Source organism: Scylla paramamosain, chromosome 6, assembly GCF_035594125.1.
Source record: "Scylla paramamosain isolate STU-SP2022 chromosome 6, ASM3559412v1, whole genome shotgun sequence".
Lineage (NCBI taxonomy): Eukaryota > Metazoa > Arthropoda > Malacostraca > Decapoda > Portunidae > Scylla > Scylla paramamosain.
In genome coordinates, this window is record NC_087156.1 from 17,026,730 (window position 1) to 17,044,538 (window position 17,809).

Here is a 17,809-nt window from a genome sequence, read left to right on the forward strand (position 1 = left end):
TTTTGGCCACACACGCCCCCCCAGTAACCCACATAATGTAACTTAAACACCAGAACCTCACCAGATCTTACCATAACATATACAGGACAACCTTTTCAAGTCTATTATACCCACAAGGGCTTGCCACACTACAGACACTGTAGATTCCCATGAAAAGTCTCCCTTCCTCCCCTCCCACTCACCACTCCACTAATGTAACTCTCTCTCTCTCTCTCTCTCTCTCTCTACGATGATGATGAAGAACCAAACCAAACCTAGCCTAGTCTAACTACTACTACTACTACTACTACTACTACTACTACTACTACTACCTACTACTACTACTACTACTACTACTACTACTACTACTGCTGCTGCTGCTGCTGCTGCTGCTGCTGCTGCTGCTGCTGCTACTACTACTATGTAACGCTCCTTTTTATTATTTCTGTGTTTCTTTGAGTCTCCCCAATAATTGTTTTCTTTTGTAGCTTGCGGTGAAGAGGAGGATAATAGCGGTAATTAAAGGTTTAGTGATTATATGAAAAAGTATATTTATAAGGCGTGTATTCGTGGGAGTGATTTAAAAGTCTTGAAACATTTATTATAAATAGTCTTACTTATTTCAACTGTGGTTTTCTCTAATCAGTGGTAATACGAATAATAGGATTACATCATGTTGCGTCAGCCTACCAGTAACTCATAAGGTGTCATTCCCTAGCTTATAAAATATGTTAGTAATTTAGAATTCAATTATTAACTTCAACTAATGTCCAGCCTATATGCTCACCTTGCTAGCCAATTATTCCTGCATTTTTATTTAAACTCACGGTTCAGTAAAATTATTTGTGAAAGAAGAGAGAGAGAGAACTAGCTAAGGTTCCAATAACTTCAGAGGCCTGTGGGTGTTGAGGGAGAGAGCACAGAATGGCGTCTCCCTTCCCTCTGGCAACAGGTGGGTCTCGTAGCTCTGAAATATTTGATTTTTCTTTTATTTAGAAGTGAATATTACTGTGTTCATGTTTATTATTCATGTCTCTAGTGAAGATATAGTAGCAGTACGTGTTGACAGAATGGCGTCTCCCTTCCCTCTGGCAACAGATAAAATAGCCGGTGTTGGTCCCACGTGGAGACAGGCCACAGAGTCTTGGGAAAGCGTTAGCCATGTAATGTTTCTTTAGTCAAATATAATCTACTGTGAATGTGTTGTGAGCAATATTATTGCCGTAGAGAAGTGATGGATGAAGGCTGTGACGCTATTTAGGGATATAACGGTGCCCAGAATCAATGGTACTCTTGAGGAGTTATAAAAGTAATTATTTTCTTGTGTATATGCCATACCAGAATTTCAAGTGCCTTTTTTTTTCTAGATTAACCACTCGATAAAGTGTCATAGTGGGTCAGTCAACCCAAAGAATCCCATCAGTATTATTCATTTAATTATTTTTGCTATTTTTTTTATATTTTTCGTTCCTCATAATAAAGCCACACTGTAGGTACTGTGTGATAATTAACCTCTCCCTACCCTCTGGCCATGACGATGAAGGCGAGAACCATTACCAATCAAAAATGCTTTCTTATTTTTCAATTGTGTGTGCGTGCTTCACCTCTTCTCTCTTCCTCTTCTTTTTTCTTCTTCACCGTGAAGATCTTTGCCTCGTCTCATTAGAGCTCTGATCGGACCGGTGAGGAGGAGGGGGGGGGAACCGGGGGGGGGGGTGGCGTTACAACTACTACTACTACTACTACTACTACTACTACTACTACTACTACTACTACTACTACTACTACTACTACTACCTTCCTTCCTTCTTCTCAGACAAATGATGATGAAAATAATATTGGAGTACAGCAGGATTGTGTGATGCCCCCAACATTATTCAATATTTGCATAGAGGAGTTGATAGCAAAGATTAGGAAGTCAGGGAAGGATGTGCAAGTTGAGGACAGGAGATTAGGATGTCTAGTCTATGCTGATGACATAGTGCTAATGGCAGAGAGGAAGGAGGACATGGAGGAGTTGTTGCATGCAGCTAACATTTATGGACAATGGGGTGTCAGGTACAGTGATAGAAAATGCATGTTTAATAATTGAGTGAAGGGACAGTGGGTATTAAGGAACAACATACTAAAGGTGATAGATATGTAGGTACACTTACCTGCAGCTAAAAAGTGAGCAAAGAAGGAATAAGAGGAGAAAAACAGATGAAAATAAATTAAGGGTAAGCCAGGAAGATGACAGGGATGATAAATGCAGGGAGCAGAAACCTTCATCTTTTCACTGATATACCTATCCTAAATCCTCCTCAGCCTGGTTTTGTGAAAATTATCAAAGGTAATCCTTTCTTGGGTTAGCTCCCACTTGAAAATTAACCAGAGACGTGCTGAGCATGATTTAAATGGAGGAAAATGGACAAGAGTGGGAAGATTTTTTGGGAAAACTACTGAGGATTGCCCCTCAAAACAAATACTGCAGTACTATAATAATTGTAATTAGTCATTGTGATTAGTGCAAAGTTTCTTTCCTTAATGGAGATACCTAGTGGCCTGGACAATGGTGGGAAGGCAACAGTGGCGAAGAGATTCTGTGACCATCTCCTCTACATATGGCTCTAACATCAAGACTATTGAGCATGTCATTGATAAATATGAGTAAATGTGTGTCATTTTAGTGGCAAATCACTCTTTTATTCATTATTTCCAATGTTTGTAAATGCTCTATTGCTATTGTGTTCTAAATAGATATAAGCTGAATTAGTCTCCAATATAAACTAAATTGTGTCCTGAATACATGCAATCTGGAGCTGCATTCCCAGTTGGCATTAGATAAATATGTATTCCCACTAATACAATATGAATGTGTTTTCCTAGTAGATACCAGATGAATATGTGTCCCTAGTAAATACAAGATTGATTCTGTTTCCAGTATAAGTAAAGGTGGATTTGTGTCTGTTAGTTGCAAGAAAGAATTTGTCTTCAGTAAGTATATTTGAATCTGTGTCCCCCAAAAGAAACAAGCTGAATTTGTGTTCCTGGCAGGTACAAGCTGATTCTGTCCTCAGTAGTACATACAAACTAAATCTATTTTAGGGACTAGCACCACAGTGGGCCTTTTTACCCCATTCTTTTTGTCACCCTAGGCCAGTGCTCCTCTTACATAAAAAAAAAATAAAATAGAAATAATAAAAAATAAATAAATAAATCCTCACTAGGTAGTACAAGCTCAATCTATGTGCTCAACAGTTACAAACTGAATACCTGTGACATTGGTGGTATGTCCTCCTTCCAGACCTACTCGTGGAACATTTTTTTGAGTGCACTAACATCCTTATCTAAGTGGTGGACAGTGCTGATGGAAACTGCATGAGAGACTGTCAGGGGGAACTGAAGAAACTGGTGGCAAGTGCATCGAGAAGCAGTGCATGTGTGACGGCATCAATGGCTGCAGTAGTGGAGAGGTGAGGAGACTATCTTGCTTATGTCACTCACTCACTCAGTCATTGAAGTCCTCATCTCCTTCATTGTTTCATACTAGATTTGTAGATTTTCTTACATTTCGTTGTTGGTGAGTTGATGTTATTTTGCAGTAATGGTGAGATGAGGAGACTTCTTTGCTTATGTCACTCACTCACTCACTCATTCACTCAGTCTAGTCCTTAATCCCCTTTGTTTGTTTCATCCTAGACTTTTGAACTTGTTTAGAGGTTTGTCTAGGACAGAAGATATTGCCATTAAGTAACTCCATTGGATTCTTTGTTTCTGAAAAATGTCACCCCAAACTGAATTAAACATATTGGTGCCAGTCATCTAACACTCATGTAGATTTTGATTAACAAGTAAACTCTCAATAGCATCATGTAGAGAGTAACAGTATACAACATTACATCCACACAGTACTGAACTAAATGCCTTCCTTGTGGCAGGATGAGTTGGTGCAGCCGTTTGGCATTGATGAGTGCTGGGAGAAGAATGGTGGGTGTGAGCACCTCTGCGTCAGCACTGTGGAGCTGTACTACTACTGCCAGTGCCAGCCAGGTTACAGACTCATCAAAAACTTTAACTTTGAAGGTGAGGACTTGACTGTCACTATTCAGTTTGTATTCTCAAACATCTTGGCCCTTCATCTCTACATTTGACAGTCTAAAGAGGAAGTTACTGGGGTTTCCAAGAGTGTTTTTATTATTCTTGGGATATTTGAACAAGGATTTTGTCTCACGAGTATGATTAAGATCTGTCATCCACATTTGTATAGAGTGATGTGCAGATAGAATACTCTTTAAGATTTAGTATAATTTAGGCTTGTCATATGCATTTCTTATGAGTACAAATCTCATTCTTTAACCTCTCTTCTAAACCTCCCACCAAATTTGTGTTCCTGAGGGTGTAATTCTCTGCCACAGACATTGATGAGTGTGTGGTGCCTGGGTCCTGCTCCCAATATTGCACTAACACCACTGGTGGGTTCCACTGCTCCAGTCAGCCTGACTATCGCTGTGACTTTTCCAACTACACACACTGCAAGGCTGATTCTGGCAATCCCTATCTCACCTCCCATAGGTAATGCAAGTAACTTCAAGCAATGGAGGGGACCTTTTTGGGTATTCTGGGACATTCTTAAATATTGGGATCCCTACTTCATATCCTCCCAGATAATGTAAATCTCTGTAACCCCAAGCAAGACGGGGAATCTTTGGATATTCTAGGGGTATTCTTAAATGTCCTGGAGTCTTGTCCTGGCTACTTTTAACACAATTACTTTTTTAGGTTTTTCAAGAATTTTAATTAATTTTTTTTTCAGTTACACCTTTAACTTTGCTTTCATTTCATTTAATTAAAGGAGGGGGAGAACTACAATTACACTTGCAATTTCTCTAATAATTTTCTTTGGCTGCAGGTATGACATTCGGATCGTGAGACTGAAGGATGGAGAAGTAAGCACCCTTGTCAAGGATGCCAGGAGAGCCACTGCTTTCAACTTCCAGTACAAAACCAACCAGATCATTTGGTGCGACAACAAGGACATGAAGCTGAAGAGGTGAGTCTAGAGCAGGGGTGGTGACCAGCTGGGAATTGCATGACACAGTGAAACAATGACTAGAAGGAAGGGTCTGTGTCTTGAAATTGAACTGTATATGCTGAGCTGCAGTGTTAGTAGTCATTTAGTGCAACAACAAGGACAAGAAAATTAAGGTGACCAGGTGATTGCATGATGCCACAAAGGAAGAAAGACTAGAAGGAATAGTTTGTCTTGAAATTGAACTGTATATTCTTAGCTGCAATGTTGTTACAGTCATTTAATTCAACAATAAGGAAAAGAAGATCAAGAGGTGGGTCAAGGAGAGGTGGCAAGCTGGGAATACAGTGAAACAAGACAAGAAGTAAGAGGTTATGTCTTGAAACTGAGCTGCATATGCTTAACTGTAGTATCAGTACAGTACAGTACATCATTTCTCTTCCCCACCCACATAGAGCCCATATGAGCAGCCCAGAGACTCCTTAGGTGCTGGTGGAGAAGAATGAGATGACAGTCTTGCAGTCTGTATCCATGGGAACATTTACTTTGTAGACATCTCGGCAAACAAGATCCAGATAATTTCCTGGGATGGCTACTGGACTTGCACTATTGTGACTGATAAACTGGATCTTCCTCGTGCCACTGCTGTGAATGCCATTGATGGGTAAGTCTTTTTCACCTCCTCAATCCCACAGACACTTGGATCTTGAATTGGATGGTTTTCCTACTTTGTTTATATCATCAATTGTCTCTGTTGTATGAAGCACTTGAGTTCTGATGGGGATTTAGGCTTAAAAAGACCTATATTCATCCATTTTTATTTGTACTAAAATGACTCCAGAAAAAAAACACTTTCCTTAAATATAAATGAGGTTTGTCTGTTTCTTTTGTGGTTTAAGTATCTTTGGCTCATGTTCTGCTAACCTCTGCCTTTTCACAACTGGGGTGGTCTTGAGTCATCCACGTTTACCACCAGTAAGCCCGCCCTTGGGGGAGAACGTATGTAAGGCCCACGTGCCCGCACCTCTCGTGGAAAATCTGTGTATTTGTGCCAATGACTTCTCAGTCTTCCTTGACAGAACCACTTGTATTGATGGTAAGCACAGCCATCACATGTACACAATTGCCCAGGGTGATTATGTCATGAAGTGTAGTGAGTTTCATGCATATAACTTGAATAGGAACTGATATACGAGAGTGTCATTTCCATAAACTGATATGTTGTGTTTCATGAATTGTTATATGAACTATTGAGCTTTAACTGGGGATGTGATAGGTGGAGGTATTCTTTTACTCATAGTAATTCTTTCCCACACACATAAACACTTCCCTTAGATTCTTACACTCCTATTTCCTCAGCACAAGCATAAACAATTACCCTTTAAGGGGTGGTGTCAAGACACTTAGGGTCGATATCAGAAGAACAATCCGACCTGGGGACATTTGTGGTCCCCTTCCCAGATGGGGAATCTAGGCTGGTGTAGGAGTCACCATGATATTGAATTTTGAGTGAAGGTTGTGTGTGTAATTAGGAGGAAAAGAGTTGTGTTTAGAGGGCAGGGTGTGACTGCCCCCTTGTATTGTGAGACAAAGAGAAACGTTCAGTGTGGTCACAGGTGGGTGAAATGATAAGTTCACAGCATCCTCTGATCTAGTGCTTTAGACCTCACTGGGAGTAATTATAATTTTGGCAGGTGCCTACTACTTCCTCTCCTATTGTGTGTGTGTGTGTGTGTGTGTTGCCTTGTTTTTCATTTACCAATCCTTCAGGCTGACATATACTGCATGCAGTATATGTATATCTGTTTTTTGTTCTTATAGCTTTTAAGGCCCGGCTCACCCTCTGAAATATTAAAAAATATAAAAAAATTCAAAATTGAGATTATACCGGATTTGAAGTGTACATGTATGTGGGCAAATATAGGAACGCGTATTTAAATGGCTGGAAAATTTTTATGCGCCCCACGTGTTGGTTTAAAGATCCGAGGGGCGTAACCATTTAAAGGGCTCGCACGAGTATGGGCCTTGTTTCGCTGTAAATAAAGCTAATTTTTCCTCGTTTTCTTCTGCGTTTGTGTGAGTAATTCTAGACATACATACGGCAATACCAGCATGGTGCGCATCTTGCTGTTTCCCCCTCAATGAGTAACTTAGTCACCTCAAAAGTCAGTTAGCGAATGTTATGTGCTGCTCGCCATGGTTCCCCTTGCTAATAAAAGCATTTGTGCTACATTAGCTGGCTTGTTTATTGTTAGAACCCTTCTAACATTCGCATATAAACACCATGCCACTAACTAAGAAGAAGAGGAGTAGTCAGCTTCAACCTGGGATCTGCAGCTGTAGGGATGGTGGTGGGAGAAAGCGGGATGGAGGCCGTGGAAATAAGGAAGAGGATGGATAGGAAGAGATTAGCTGGATTACAAACAGAGACTAAGAAGAAAGAAGAGATAAAAGAAAGGAAAATAGGGAAAGTGCAGGAGGAAGAGGAGAAGAAAGCAGCCGAAGGTGAAACATATGGCCCCGGGATTGGGGCAATGGATGTGTAGTACGTACACTACACCTGTTTGGTGAGCATTGCCATTGAGAAGTCACTCATTGCTGGTAAAACAAAACCTTTCTCTAAGGACTTGGGAATGTGAAGACACCCCAGCAGTGAGGCATTTTGCTGGTAAAAGCGAAAGAAGGTGAAGAACAAGGCACCTGGACACACCAGGGTTAGTCGGTAGTGTTTTTATTTTTTTATTTATTTTTTTTATATTGGAATTATACATTGATTTGTTGTATATATTATCAATATGTGTCAAAGAGCTTTACATGTGAAAATAAAGCCAATCATGAAATAAATAGCTAAGTTGCATTGTACTGAAATCTTTAAACGGCTGTATCTCAAAACTAAAAATGTTGACTTTCAAAAAATTATCAAACATTTAAAAATGGTTGAAACTTCCTGTAACTTTTCATGTTGATACATATTGGTTGTCCCTTCATCGTGTAAGTTCGTTTTTTTCGATGAAGTGAAAAACTTGAGAGTAAAAAAAATTTATCGACAAAAAATCGCGATCGGCGCGACGTCACGCAAAACGTGCTTATTACGGTCTCGATAACTTGGTACATATTGGGAATAAATAAAAAGCAAACTTACACACTCTTTGTATACTATTTGAGTATTTCCATGTAGAAGTAGGTATCTATGACAAAAAATAACACCAGAAAAAGCTTCAATGTAAAAAAAAAACGTTATGACGTCATATGATCAGCCAGCATGACGTATCACATTCTCCTGCCCACATAAAGTCGACAATCAGATAGACATTATACCCTGAAAGTTTTAAGTTGAAAGGCTTTATACTTTTTTTTTTATTAATTTTTTTTTTGTGTCAGAGGGTGAGCCGGGCCTTAAGTTTTGAAAATGCAACTGTTTCTATAAAGATTTTAATCTATCTTATGTCCATTGCTGTGCCCTCTTTAGGTGTTGTTGTTCTACATATATACATGCATACATACATAAACCTATCTTCTAATTTGTCGATTTGAGATTCCATAGTGTAAGTAATGTAAAAAAAATATAAATAAAACTCGCTTAAGATAAAAAACACAATGGAAAATATTATAAAAATATAAAATATACAAAAAAGGGGCTTGAAACATTGAAAACTAAGGGAAAAATCGTGAAACTCCTTAGAAAACAAGAAAATACATCAGCTGATGAATCAGAACCCAAATCCTTCTCAGGGTTCCTATTGAACGGACATGTTTAGTGAGCAGTGACCTGATGCTAATATAGCTGGCTAGTGTAGACATGGTGCCTTGTGTTGCTGAGTTGTCTGGTTGTGTTAGTTCTCTTGTTCTTGAGACCTTCGTTGTGAAGGTCTCAGAGGTGGAGGCTGAGTTCCATCGAAGGATCTCGGAGGTGCAGGCTGAGTTTCGTGAGAGGATCTCAGACCTGCAGGCCGAGTTCTGTGAGAGGATCTCAGCACCTGTGGGAGGGTCGTGCTCCACCGTCACCTTACCTAGTAAGGCGATGGAGGAGCAGTGGTCGGTTGTGTGCAGGGGAGCCAAGAGGGTGAAGGTCCTCAGGGCGCCTTTTGTGGAGATGAAGAATCCCTTCAGTGTGCTGGAGGAAGTGAAGGAGATGGAGGTGGACATGGCGGGAGGAGGCAGGAAGGAGGTGGCAGATGCAGTTACCCTGTCCCAAGGTAGAGTACTTGTGTTTGATGATAGTCAGGTTAGGCACGTAGATAGTGTGTTCTGTGCTAGGAAGCGTAGGTCAAGGGTGTGTTTGCCGGGGGCCAGGATAGGGAAGGTAGCTGATAGGCTAAACACGTGCTTGGAAAAAGATGGGACCAAGCCCATTGTTCTTCTCAGTGCGGGAGGGAATGACCTTGGTAAGGTCAGGAGTGAGGAGCTTATTGGGAGGTTTTGACAGGCTTTGGACATGATTAGGGGCAAGGGAGGGATCCCCGTGGTATGTAGTGTCTTGCCGAGGAGGGGAGTTGGTGCTGAGTGGCTGTCCAGGGCTATTACAGTGTATTGCAGGCTCGCAAATCATTATAAGAGGAATGGATGGACGTTCATCGACAACTGGGAGCTTTTCTATGGTAGGGACATCTTGTACGCCAGGGATGGAGTGCATTTATCACGCCAGGGTGTTCATGTTTTGGCCAGAACACTTGAGTGGGAGGTAACTGCACTCCAGCGCTTTTTTTGTTAGTCGGGAGGGAAGAAGGGGTTGTGAGAAGGCAAAGGGCAAATTAGTTAAATCTAGAAAGGTAGCTAGCTCAGGGAAGGTGAGAAATAGCTTAAGTGTTTACAAACTGTAGAAGTATTCTGAATAAAATAGACTTGCATAGAGGAATAGCATGTGTAGAGAAATTTGATATCATTGCTTTAACTGAAACTTGGTTAGATATGTCAGGAAAAGTATTTAATCCAGAGGTTAAGATAGATGGTTATACATTGTTCTATAAAGATAGGGAAAACAGGAGAGGAGGAGGCATCATATTATATGGTAGGGACACATTACAGTGTTGTATTGACAGTAGAATTAAAAGAGATAACAAAGCAAAGTCGATATGGGTAGATATTAAGGAAGGATCGCAGTCAGTAGTACTGGGAGTAGTGTACAGACCACTGACCAGTACAAAGGAAATTAACACCTCACTGTGGCAGGAAATAAATAGAGCAGGCAGGTACAGTCAGGTATGTGTGGTAGGAGATTTTAATTTTAGGAATATTGACTGGAGTCTGATGGTGGGTAACAAGGAAGCAGAGGAATTTCTTAAGGTAATTCAGGATAATTTTTTAAAACAGGTAGTCGTAGAACCTACAAGGGGGAATAATATTCTAGATTTATTTCTTACAGGGAGGAAGTAGTCACGCAGGTAGAGGTTGGAGGACAGCTAGGTAACAGTGACCATAGGGAAATTAGATACAATTTAGAATGGGAAGAAACTTTTAGAAGCAAAAACACTAGTAAAATACCTGACTTTAGGAGAGCAGATTTTGAGGAATTAAAATGGTACCTCTAAGGAGTGAACTGGCAATGGATGCAGGGTAAGGTCAGGTCCGGGACGGAGTTCAGAGAAATAAGGCTGGATGAGAGAGGTGAAATGAGGCGTGAGGGTGTAGGACAAGAGGAGGGAAGATGTGTCCGGAAGGGGCGGAGGAGAGAGGGATGGGGAGATATGTGTGACTATGTTGGAATGTCAGGTCATGCTGAAATGAGAGAGGTGAGGTCGAGGTGAGTAGATGAGGGAGTGGAGAGGATGGTAGGGGCCGAGATGAGTGGATTAGGTGAGGTAAATGTAGATGAATTGTATGAATATTTCATAAAATTCATATAGGTCAGTTAGCAAATATCCCGTATAGGGCAGTAAGATCACAGAAAAATTACCCTAAATGGATGACTGCTAGGTTAAAACATTATATAGGGCATAAGAGAAGTATATATAAGAGATTAAGGGCAGGTGAAGAAGTTTTAAGGTCACAGTATAATGAATTAGTTAGAACAGTCAGGATGTTAATGAGGAAAGCTAAGGGCAATTATGAGTTAAAGGTAGCCAGCCAGGTGAAGACGGACCCCAAGGGATTTTATCAGGTATACAGGACGAAGAATAAGGATACTATAGGTCCATTAAAGTCAGCAGATGGGGAGCTGGTCAGTTCTGGGGAGATTAGTAAAATTCTGGATAAGTATTTTTTAACTGTCTTCACCCAGGAAAACATGCAGGATATGCCAGATAGTGAACAGGTGTTTAGAGCAGATGAGAATGAGAAGCTGACAGGTATTTCCATAACTATGGAGATAGTGGAACAGGAGATAGATAGGCTAAAAAAATTTAAGACACCAGGACTAGATGAAATATATCCCAGAGTACTTAAGGAATGCAAAGAGATTATTAGTGAGACATTAGTTTCTGTCTTTAGGAAATCACTTGAGTCGGGTGAGGTACCAGTAATGCGGAGGCAGGCTAATGTAGTATCCATCTTTAAGAAAGGAGATAAAACTTTAGCGTCTAACTATTGACCTGTCAGCTTAACTTCAGTTGTAGGTAAAATGTTAGCGTTAATAATAGCGAGGAACATTAGGGAACATTTAGACAAACACAACTTGATAAATCAGTCACAGCATGGCTTCACAAAGGGGAAGTCTTGCCTGACAAACTTGTTAAGTTTTTACAGTAAAAGTGTATGAGGCGGTAGATAATGGTGATAGTTATGATATCTTATATCTGGACTTTAGTAAAGCATTTGACAAGGTACCCCATCAAAGGCTCCTGAGAAAGGTTAGGGCACATGGGATAGATGGGAAGGTGTTAGGCTGGATAGGGTCATGGCTTAGCGACAGGCGACAAAGAGTTGTAATAAATAGCTCGAAATCTGAGTGGGGTCATGTAATTAGTGGGGTGCCACAGGGATCATTGTTATTTCTAATATATATCAATGACTTGGATAGTGGAATTAGTAGTGATGTTAGTAAATTTGCGGATGACGCAAAGATAGGTAGATTAATTAGGTCTGAATCGGATGCCATCGCCTTGCAGGCAGATTATCTTTAGATAGAATGAATAAATGGACTGACAGATGGCAAATGCAATATCAATAAGTGCAAAGTACTTAGCGTAGGTAGAGGAAACCCATACAGTGGGTTTCCACTGTATGGTAAGCACAGGGTATGAGAAAGATTTAGGAGTTATAGTTAGCTCTGAACTCTGTCTTGGGAAACAATGCATAGAGGCCAGAAACAGGGCAAATAGGGTACTAGGATTAATTTTTAGGAGTGTTAAAAGTAGAAGGCCGGAAGTATTAAAGTTATACTTGGCGCTGGTCAGACCTCATCTAGACTACGCTGTGCAGTTCTGGTCCCCACATTACAGGAAAGATATAGGTCTATTAGAATCAGTAAAGAGGAGAATGACTAAAAGGATACAGGGGATAAGGAGTATTCCTTACGAGGTGAGATTGAAGTTGTTGCATTTACATTCTTTAGAGAGATGTAGGTTAAGAGGGGACCTGATAAAAGTCTTTAAGTGGTATAAGGGTTATAACAAGGGGGATGTAAGCAAAATTCTTAGGATCAGCAACCAGGGTAGAACAAGAAATAACGAGTTCAAGCTTAAAAAATTTAGGTTTAGGAAGGAGATAGGAAAAAAATTGGTTCTCAAATAGAGTGGTAGATGAGTGGAACGGACTCAGTAATCATGTTGTTAGTTCTAGGACACTAGAGAGCTTTAAGAAAAGATTAGACAGGTTTATGGATGGGGATAATAGATGGAAGTAGGTAGGTATATTTCATACAGGGACTGCCACGTGTAAGCATAGTTGCTTCTTGCAGCTTCCCTTATTTCTTATGTTCTTATGGTGATGTGAGTGTGAGTACTAAGCAGCAGCTCTTTAACATTTTAATTTAAAGTTACTGGAGAGTGTTGGTTGTATAGTAGCTCTATTTTGAGTAGAAATGTTTGACAGGGACTACAGGAAGTGTAGGAAGAAGGTAACACGTAGCTGCAGAGTAGCTTGTGAAAGGTGTTATGATTGATATGATGTTGAGTCTGTTTGGCAAAGGCTAAATGGGGTAGGGGACGGGATTCAGTTCTGGTGTGAATGTTAGCTGCTACATACCGTCGGCTGCTATGTACCGGCTCCTGTGTACCACTGCTTTGGCTTATATGTACCACTGCAGGGCTGCTATGTACCGAGTCTTATGTACCACTGCTTTGGCTTGTATGTGCCAAACAAGGCTGCTATATACCAGCTACCAAGTAGGGAGGTAAAAAATAATATTGTAAGGAATAAATTAAAAACAAGTAATAAAAAAGTAATAAAACTGCATTAAAAGATAAGACAAAAGCATAAAAAATTAAAACTATCGTCAACCAATAATATCAATAAAGTTCATCATACATTGACTTAATACAAGCTTAGTCCTCAGCATGATCCATAAGTTCAGCGCACAGGTTTAGAAATGTTTTGGTTTGTGTGTGTGTGTTTTTTCTCTCTCTCAGTAGTTGCATGGGTTTTCAAGGATGTTTTTACTGTTCTAGTGACAGATTAACATAATTTCTACATCTCTAACAGGAAAAACACGCCTTTAAAAGGCTGTAATTGAAGCTTTTTAAAGTTTTTTTTCTTTTACAGTTCTATTAACAGATCTACAACATATCTACTTTATTAACTTGAGAAACACCCTTCAAAAAACTGGTAATCATCTTTGTGGCTGAGAGAGAGAGAGAGAGAGAGAGAGAGAGAGAGAGAGGAACATTTTAGTTGAGCCTATCCTGCGCTCGTTTGTTTGCTATGGTGACACGGTGCAGCAGTGAGTAATATTTCCGTTCATAATTATGTAGCGGATGTGGAGTGGGGAAAGGGAAGTGAGGATATTATTTGACATGTTGTTTGATAATATGTGAACTTTTGTGTGTATGTTTGTAGGTCTGGTTGAAGGACCAGTAACAGGTGGCGCTGGGGAAGGAGGGCAGTGGCTGGCTGGCGTGTTTTCGTCAGCACTGGTCAGTCTTGCCCCACACGCTCTATTAACCAGTGTTCCCGTATTTCGGCAGCTTCTCCCTGCATCGAGCACCGCCGAGCAGCACCAGAGAGGCACGAGTATGTAAGGTTAGTCCAGTGTTGCCAGCCATTTCTTAGTCAACCACACCTTCCTCCTCCTTGTAGTGTTTTGTACTCGTTTATTTAGGTTTAATTACTCGTTTTTTTAGGTATTTTTTGAGGTTGATTTATTTTTAGAATTTTTTTTTTTTACATTTGAGTCTGGAAACAGATGGATATTTAGAGAAATATTGAAAGTTCGTCAATATGTAAACAAGCTGTCAGCTTAGGTAGAGGTCGGGTGTCAGTGTTTTCAACCTTTTATTTCTCTCACTTATTGTAAGCCAAACATATCACAAGATGGAGCCATATGTCTAGCCTTCATATATGCTGGTCAGATATATCCGCCATTGCCTGGTTTTGTTGTCATGAATTGAGGTAACATGGCGGCCGGCTCCCCCATTGAGGTCGCCGCCAAGGGCTGCCATGATACATTGTTGCCTGTGCCAACTTGTGGGTTCCAATATTTTTTACTATTTTTCTGAATGACTTTATTTGACTTGTATAGTAAGATTTTATGGTTTCTAAAAATATTTTGTTGCTTTTGAAGTGTTTTTCTTGCTTCAGTTAAGTAAATATGCTGAATTTGCTGTTGTTTTATGCGTAAATAAAGGGCGGCTTATACGGTTATTTTTACCCAACCCGATTCTTAGCTTTTTTTATTTGAGTTTTTAATGAAGATTTTATTGCTTGATAAAATCGTGTATGATATTTGAAGTGTTTTGCGTTCTTGTTGAGTTAAGTATGTGGACTTTGAATAGGCTTATGGTCCCGTTAAAAGTGGTGATTTTGTTATTTTTTTTTTATATGTTTATTCCTCTATTTTAGCTTGTAACTAACTTTGCAATGCTTGAAACAATAGTTCAGATTTTTCAAGGTGTTTTTTACATGTGTAAAGTGAAATGGGTGGACTTTTCAGTGTTTTTAATGGTGTCAAAGGTTCCAACACTTTTCCATATTTCATATTAATATATCTTTACAACTGCTCAGGCTGGAGATGTTTTGATATTGTGAATATTAATTAAAGTAACTGTCAAGTCAGAATATATAAGGCATTCGAGCCTAGCTTTATTTTTTGTATGGGTCAATTTCAAAATGAAATATGTTATGTAAGTAATCCAGTGGGCTGGCAGCAGTTCGCCTGTGACGTCATCAGATGTCCGGGACTCGCTCATCCCGTGTCTCCTCGTCAGTATTTACCGTAAATTCCAGTGTTTTCCAGGTGTTTCCAGCTGTTTCCAAAATCAGGTGTGTAGGTGGTATTAGTAGAAGGAGAAAAATTTGAGAAATGGAAGAGGAGGAAATAAATAAGGAGAAATGGAGGAGGAGGAGGAGGAGGTATAATAGGTAAATACCAAGAAGACAACATTTAGCTTAGTTTCCCTTCCTGCCCTTCCTTTCTCTATAATACTTTCTGTGTTTTGGATGTTTTAAGTGTTTTTAGGTGTATTTAGGTGTTATGAGATGTTTTGAATATGTTTCGGAGGTGTTTAGGTGTGCTTAGGATGTGTATTTGGTGTTACCTGTGTGTTTTGGGTGAATTTATAGTGTTTTAAGTGGGTTATAGGATGTTTATGTGTATTTTTCATCTTATGGGATGTTTTAAGTATATTTGGAGTGTTTTGCTGCGTTTTGGGTGTGTTTGGGGGTATATTGCGGTGAGTTTGTTTTGGGTTTATTTTGGGTGTTTAAAGTTTTTTTTTTTTGATGAATTTGGGTGTGTGTGGGGTCTTTTGGGTGTATTTGAGTATGTGGTGTGTATTGGGTGCGTTTTGGTGTGTTTTGGGCATATTCGGTGGTGTGGGGTGTTTTTTGGTGTGTGAATGAATTTTGGAGTGTTTAGGGTGATGAGAGTGTTTTGTGTGTGTGTGGGTAAATTTTATGAATATTCTATGGTGTTGTGTGGTATTTTGGGTGTGTTTTGGATGTTTTAGCATATTTTGGTTGTCTTGGGTGAGTTTTGTGGGTGTATTTTTGAATGTTTTGGATGTTTTTAGTGTTATTTGGGTATGTTTGGGTGAGATTTTTGGGTATTTTGAGGTGATGACTGTTTTGGATGGTTAATATGTGTTTTGAGTGAGTTTTGTGAGTATATTTGGGTGTTGTAAGGTGTTTTTAGTGTGTTTTGAATGTTTTAAGTGTGTTTTATGTATGATTGAATGAGTTTTGTCATATTTAGGTGTGTTTTGAGTGTGTTTTTAATGTCTTGGGTGTGTCTGGGTGAGTTTTGTTAGGGATGTTTTGATTGTTTTGGGATGTTTTTATTTTTTTTTATTTTATTTTATTTTTTTTTGTTGTATTTAAGGATGTTTTGAATGTGGTTTGGGTGCATTTGGGTGAACTTTGTGGATATCTTGGTGTGTTGTGAGTGTGTTTTGAGGTATTTTGGCCACACATGCCCCCCCGTAACCTAAATAACGTATCTTAAACACCAGAACCTCACCAGGTTTGTGAATGCTCTATTGCTATTGTGTTCTAAATAGATATAAGCTTAAGTAGTCTCCAATGTAAACTAAATTGTGTTCTGATTACATGCAATCTGGAGCTGCATTCCATTACTCCCAGTGAGGTCTAAAGCACTGTTCAGGGGGTGCTGTGAACTTATCATTAAACTCAGCTGTGACCTCACTGAACGTTTCCCTTTATGTCTCACAACACAAGGGGGCAGTCACAGCCTGCCCTCTAAAGACAACTCTTTTCCTCCACACAAAACTACAAGCACCTAATAACATGCACACCCTTTACTCAAAAATTTCAAAATTATAATGGCGACTCCTACACCAGCCTTGGAGTCCCCATCTGGGGAGGGGGCCATAAATGTCCCCAGGTCGGACTGCCTATCTGTCGACGATCCTAAGTGTCTTGACGCTCCCCTCAACTTTTTTTTTCATTAACTTCTGCAACATTCGTGGTCTAAGATCTAATTTTCAATCTGTAGAACACCACCTCTCCTCTTCTAAACCTCATCTTCTTTTCCTCACTGAAACTCGGGTGTCTGAGGCAACTGACAGTAGCCCCTTTTCTGTTCCCTCCTACTTTCTCTATCCTCATTTTTTATCCAAAGCTGGATGTTGTGTTTATGTGCGCAATGCTCTCGTGCCCATGCTCTTGAATCTTCGAGTTTTCCACCATCTGGCTACGACTACAGAGTCACTCTCAAACTAAATTTATCTGTGCTGTATACCTATCACTGAACTCCTCTGACTATAAGAAATTCTTTGACTACTTAACTTCCAAAGTGGAGCACATTCTGACCCTCTTCCGTTTTGCAGAGATCTCCATTCTTGGAGACTTCAATGTTCACCACCAGCTTTGGCTTTCCTCTCCCTTCACTGACTATCCTGGTGAACTAACCTTCAACTTTGCAATCCTCCACGACCTAGAGCAATTGGTGCAACACCCTACTCGCCCAACATTCTTGACCTTTTCCTGACCTCTAATCCTTCTGCTTATGGTGTCACCCTTTCTTCTCCATTGGGCTCCTCCGATCACAACCTCATATCTGTATCTTGTCCTATTGCTCCAATCCCTCCTCAGGATCCCCCTAGGTCAAGGTGCCTCTGGCATTTTGTCTCTGCTAGTTGGGGGGACCTGAGGATGTATTTTGCTGATTTTCCATGGAATGACTACTGCTTCCGTGTCAGAAGCTCATCTTTGTGTGCTGAGCACATAACAGAGATGATAGTGTCTGGCATGGAGGCGTACATTCCTCAC

At 40.0% G+C, this 17,809-nt stretch overlaps 2 protein-coding genes across 4 annotated transcripts in view; both read left to right on the top strand.

Moving 5' to 3' along the window:
- The first annotated feature begins 432 nt into the window (after positions 1 to 432).
- On the top strand, positions 433 to 5,875 carry LOC135101353 (low-density lipoprotein receptor-related protein 8-like). Its single transcript, XM_064005222.1, has 6 exons — positions 433 to 931; positions 3,266 to 3,434; positions 3,900 to 4,044; positions 4,377 to 4,533; positions 4,871 to 5,011; positions 5,446 to 5,875. The coding sequence occupies exons 2-6, from the start codon at positions 3,399 to 3,401 to the stop codon at positions 5,474 to 5,476; spliced, it is 510 nt and encodes a 169-aa protein (XP_063861292.1). The 5' UTR covers positions 433 to 931; positions 3,266 to 3,398; the 3' UTR covers positions 5,477 to 5,875.
- Positions 5,876 to 6,011: 136 nt separating this feature from the next.
- Positions 6,012 to 17,809, top strand: part of LOC135101354 (uncharacterized) — a 30,815-nt gene continuing 19,017 nt past the window's right edge. For all 3 annotated transcript variants that reach the window (XM_064005224.1, XM_064005225.1, XM_064005223.1), the window contains exons 1-2: positions 6,012 to 9,186; positions 14,050 to 14,104. In XM_064005224.1, the coding sequence (XP_063861294.1) occupies positions 8,790 to 9,186; positions 14,050 to 14,104 (452 nt within the window). In that variant the 5' untranslated portion in view covers positions 6,012 to 8,789. The remainder of the gene's footprint in view (positions 9,187 to 14,049; positions 14,105 to 17,809) is intronic.

Bases quoted from the DNA above. Each gene is read 5' to 3' on its own strand.
- LOC135101353 (XM_064005222.1), top strand. From the start codon at position 3,399: ATGTGTGACGGCATCAATGGCTGCAGTAGTGGAGAG. The intron at 3,435-3,899 runs GTGAGGAGACTA...TCCTTGTGGCAG, and splicing joins ATGGCTGCAGTAGTGGAGAG to GATGAGTTGGTGCAGCCGTT. The intron at 4,045-4,376 runs GTGAGGACTTGA...TCTCTGCCACAG, and splicing joins CAAAAACTTTAACTTTGAAG to ACATTGATGAGTGTGTGGTG.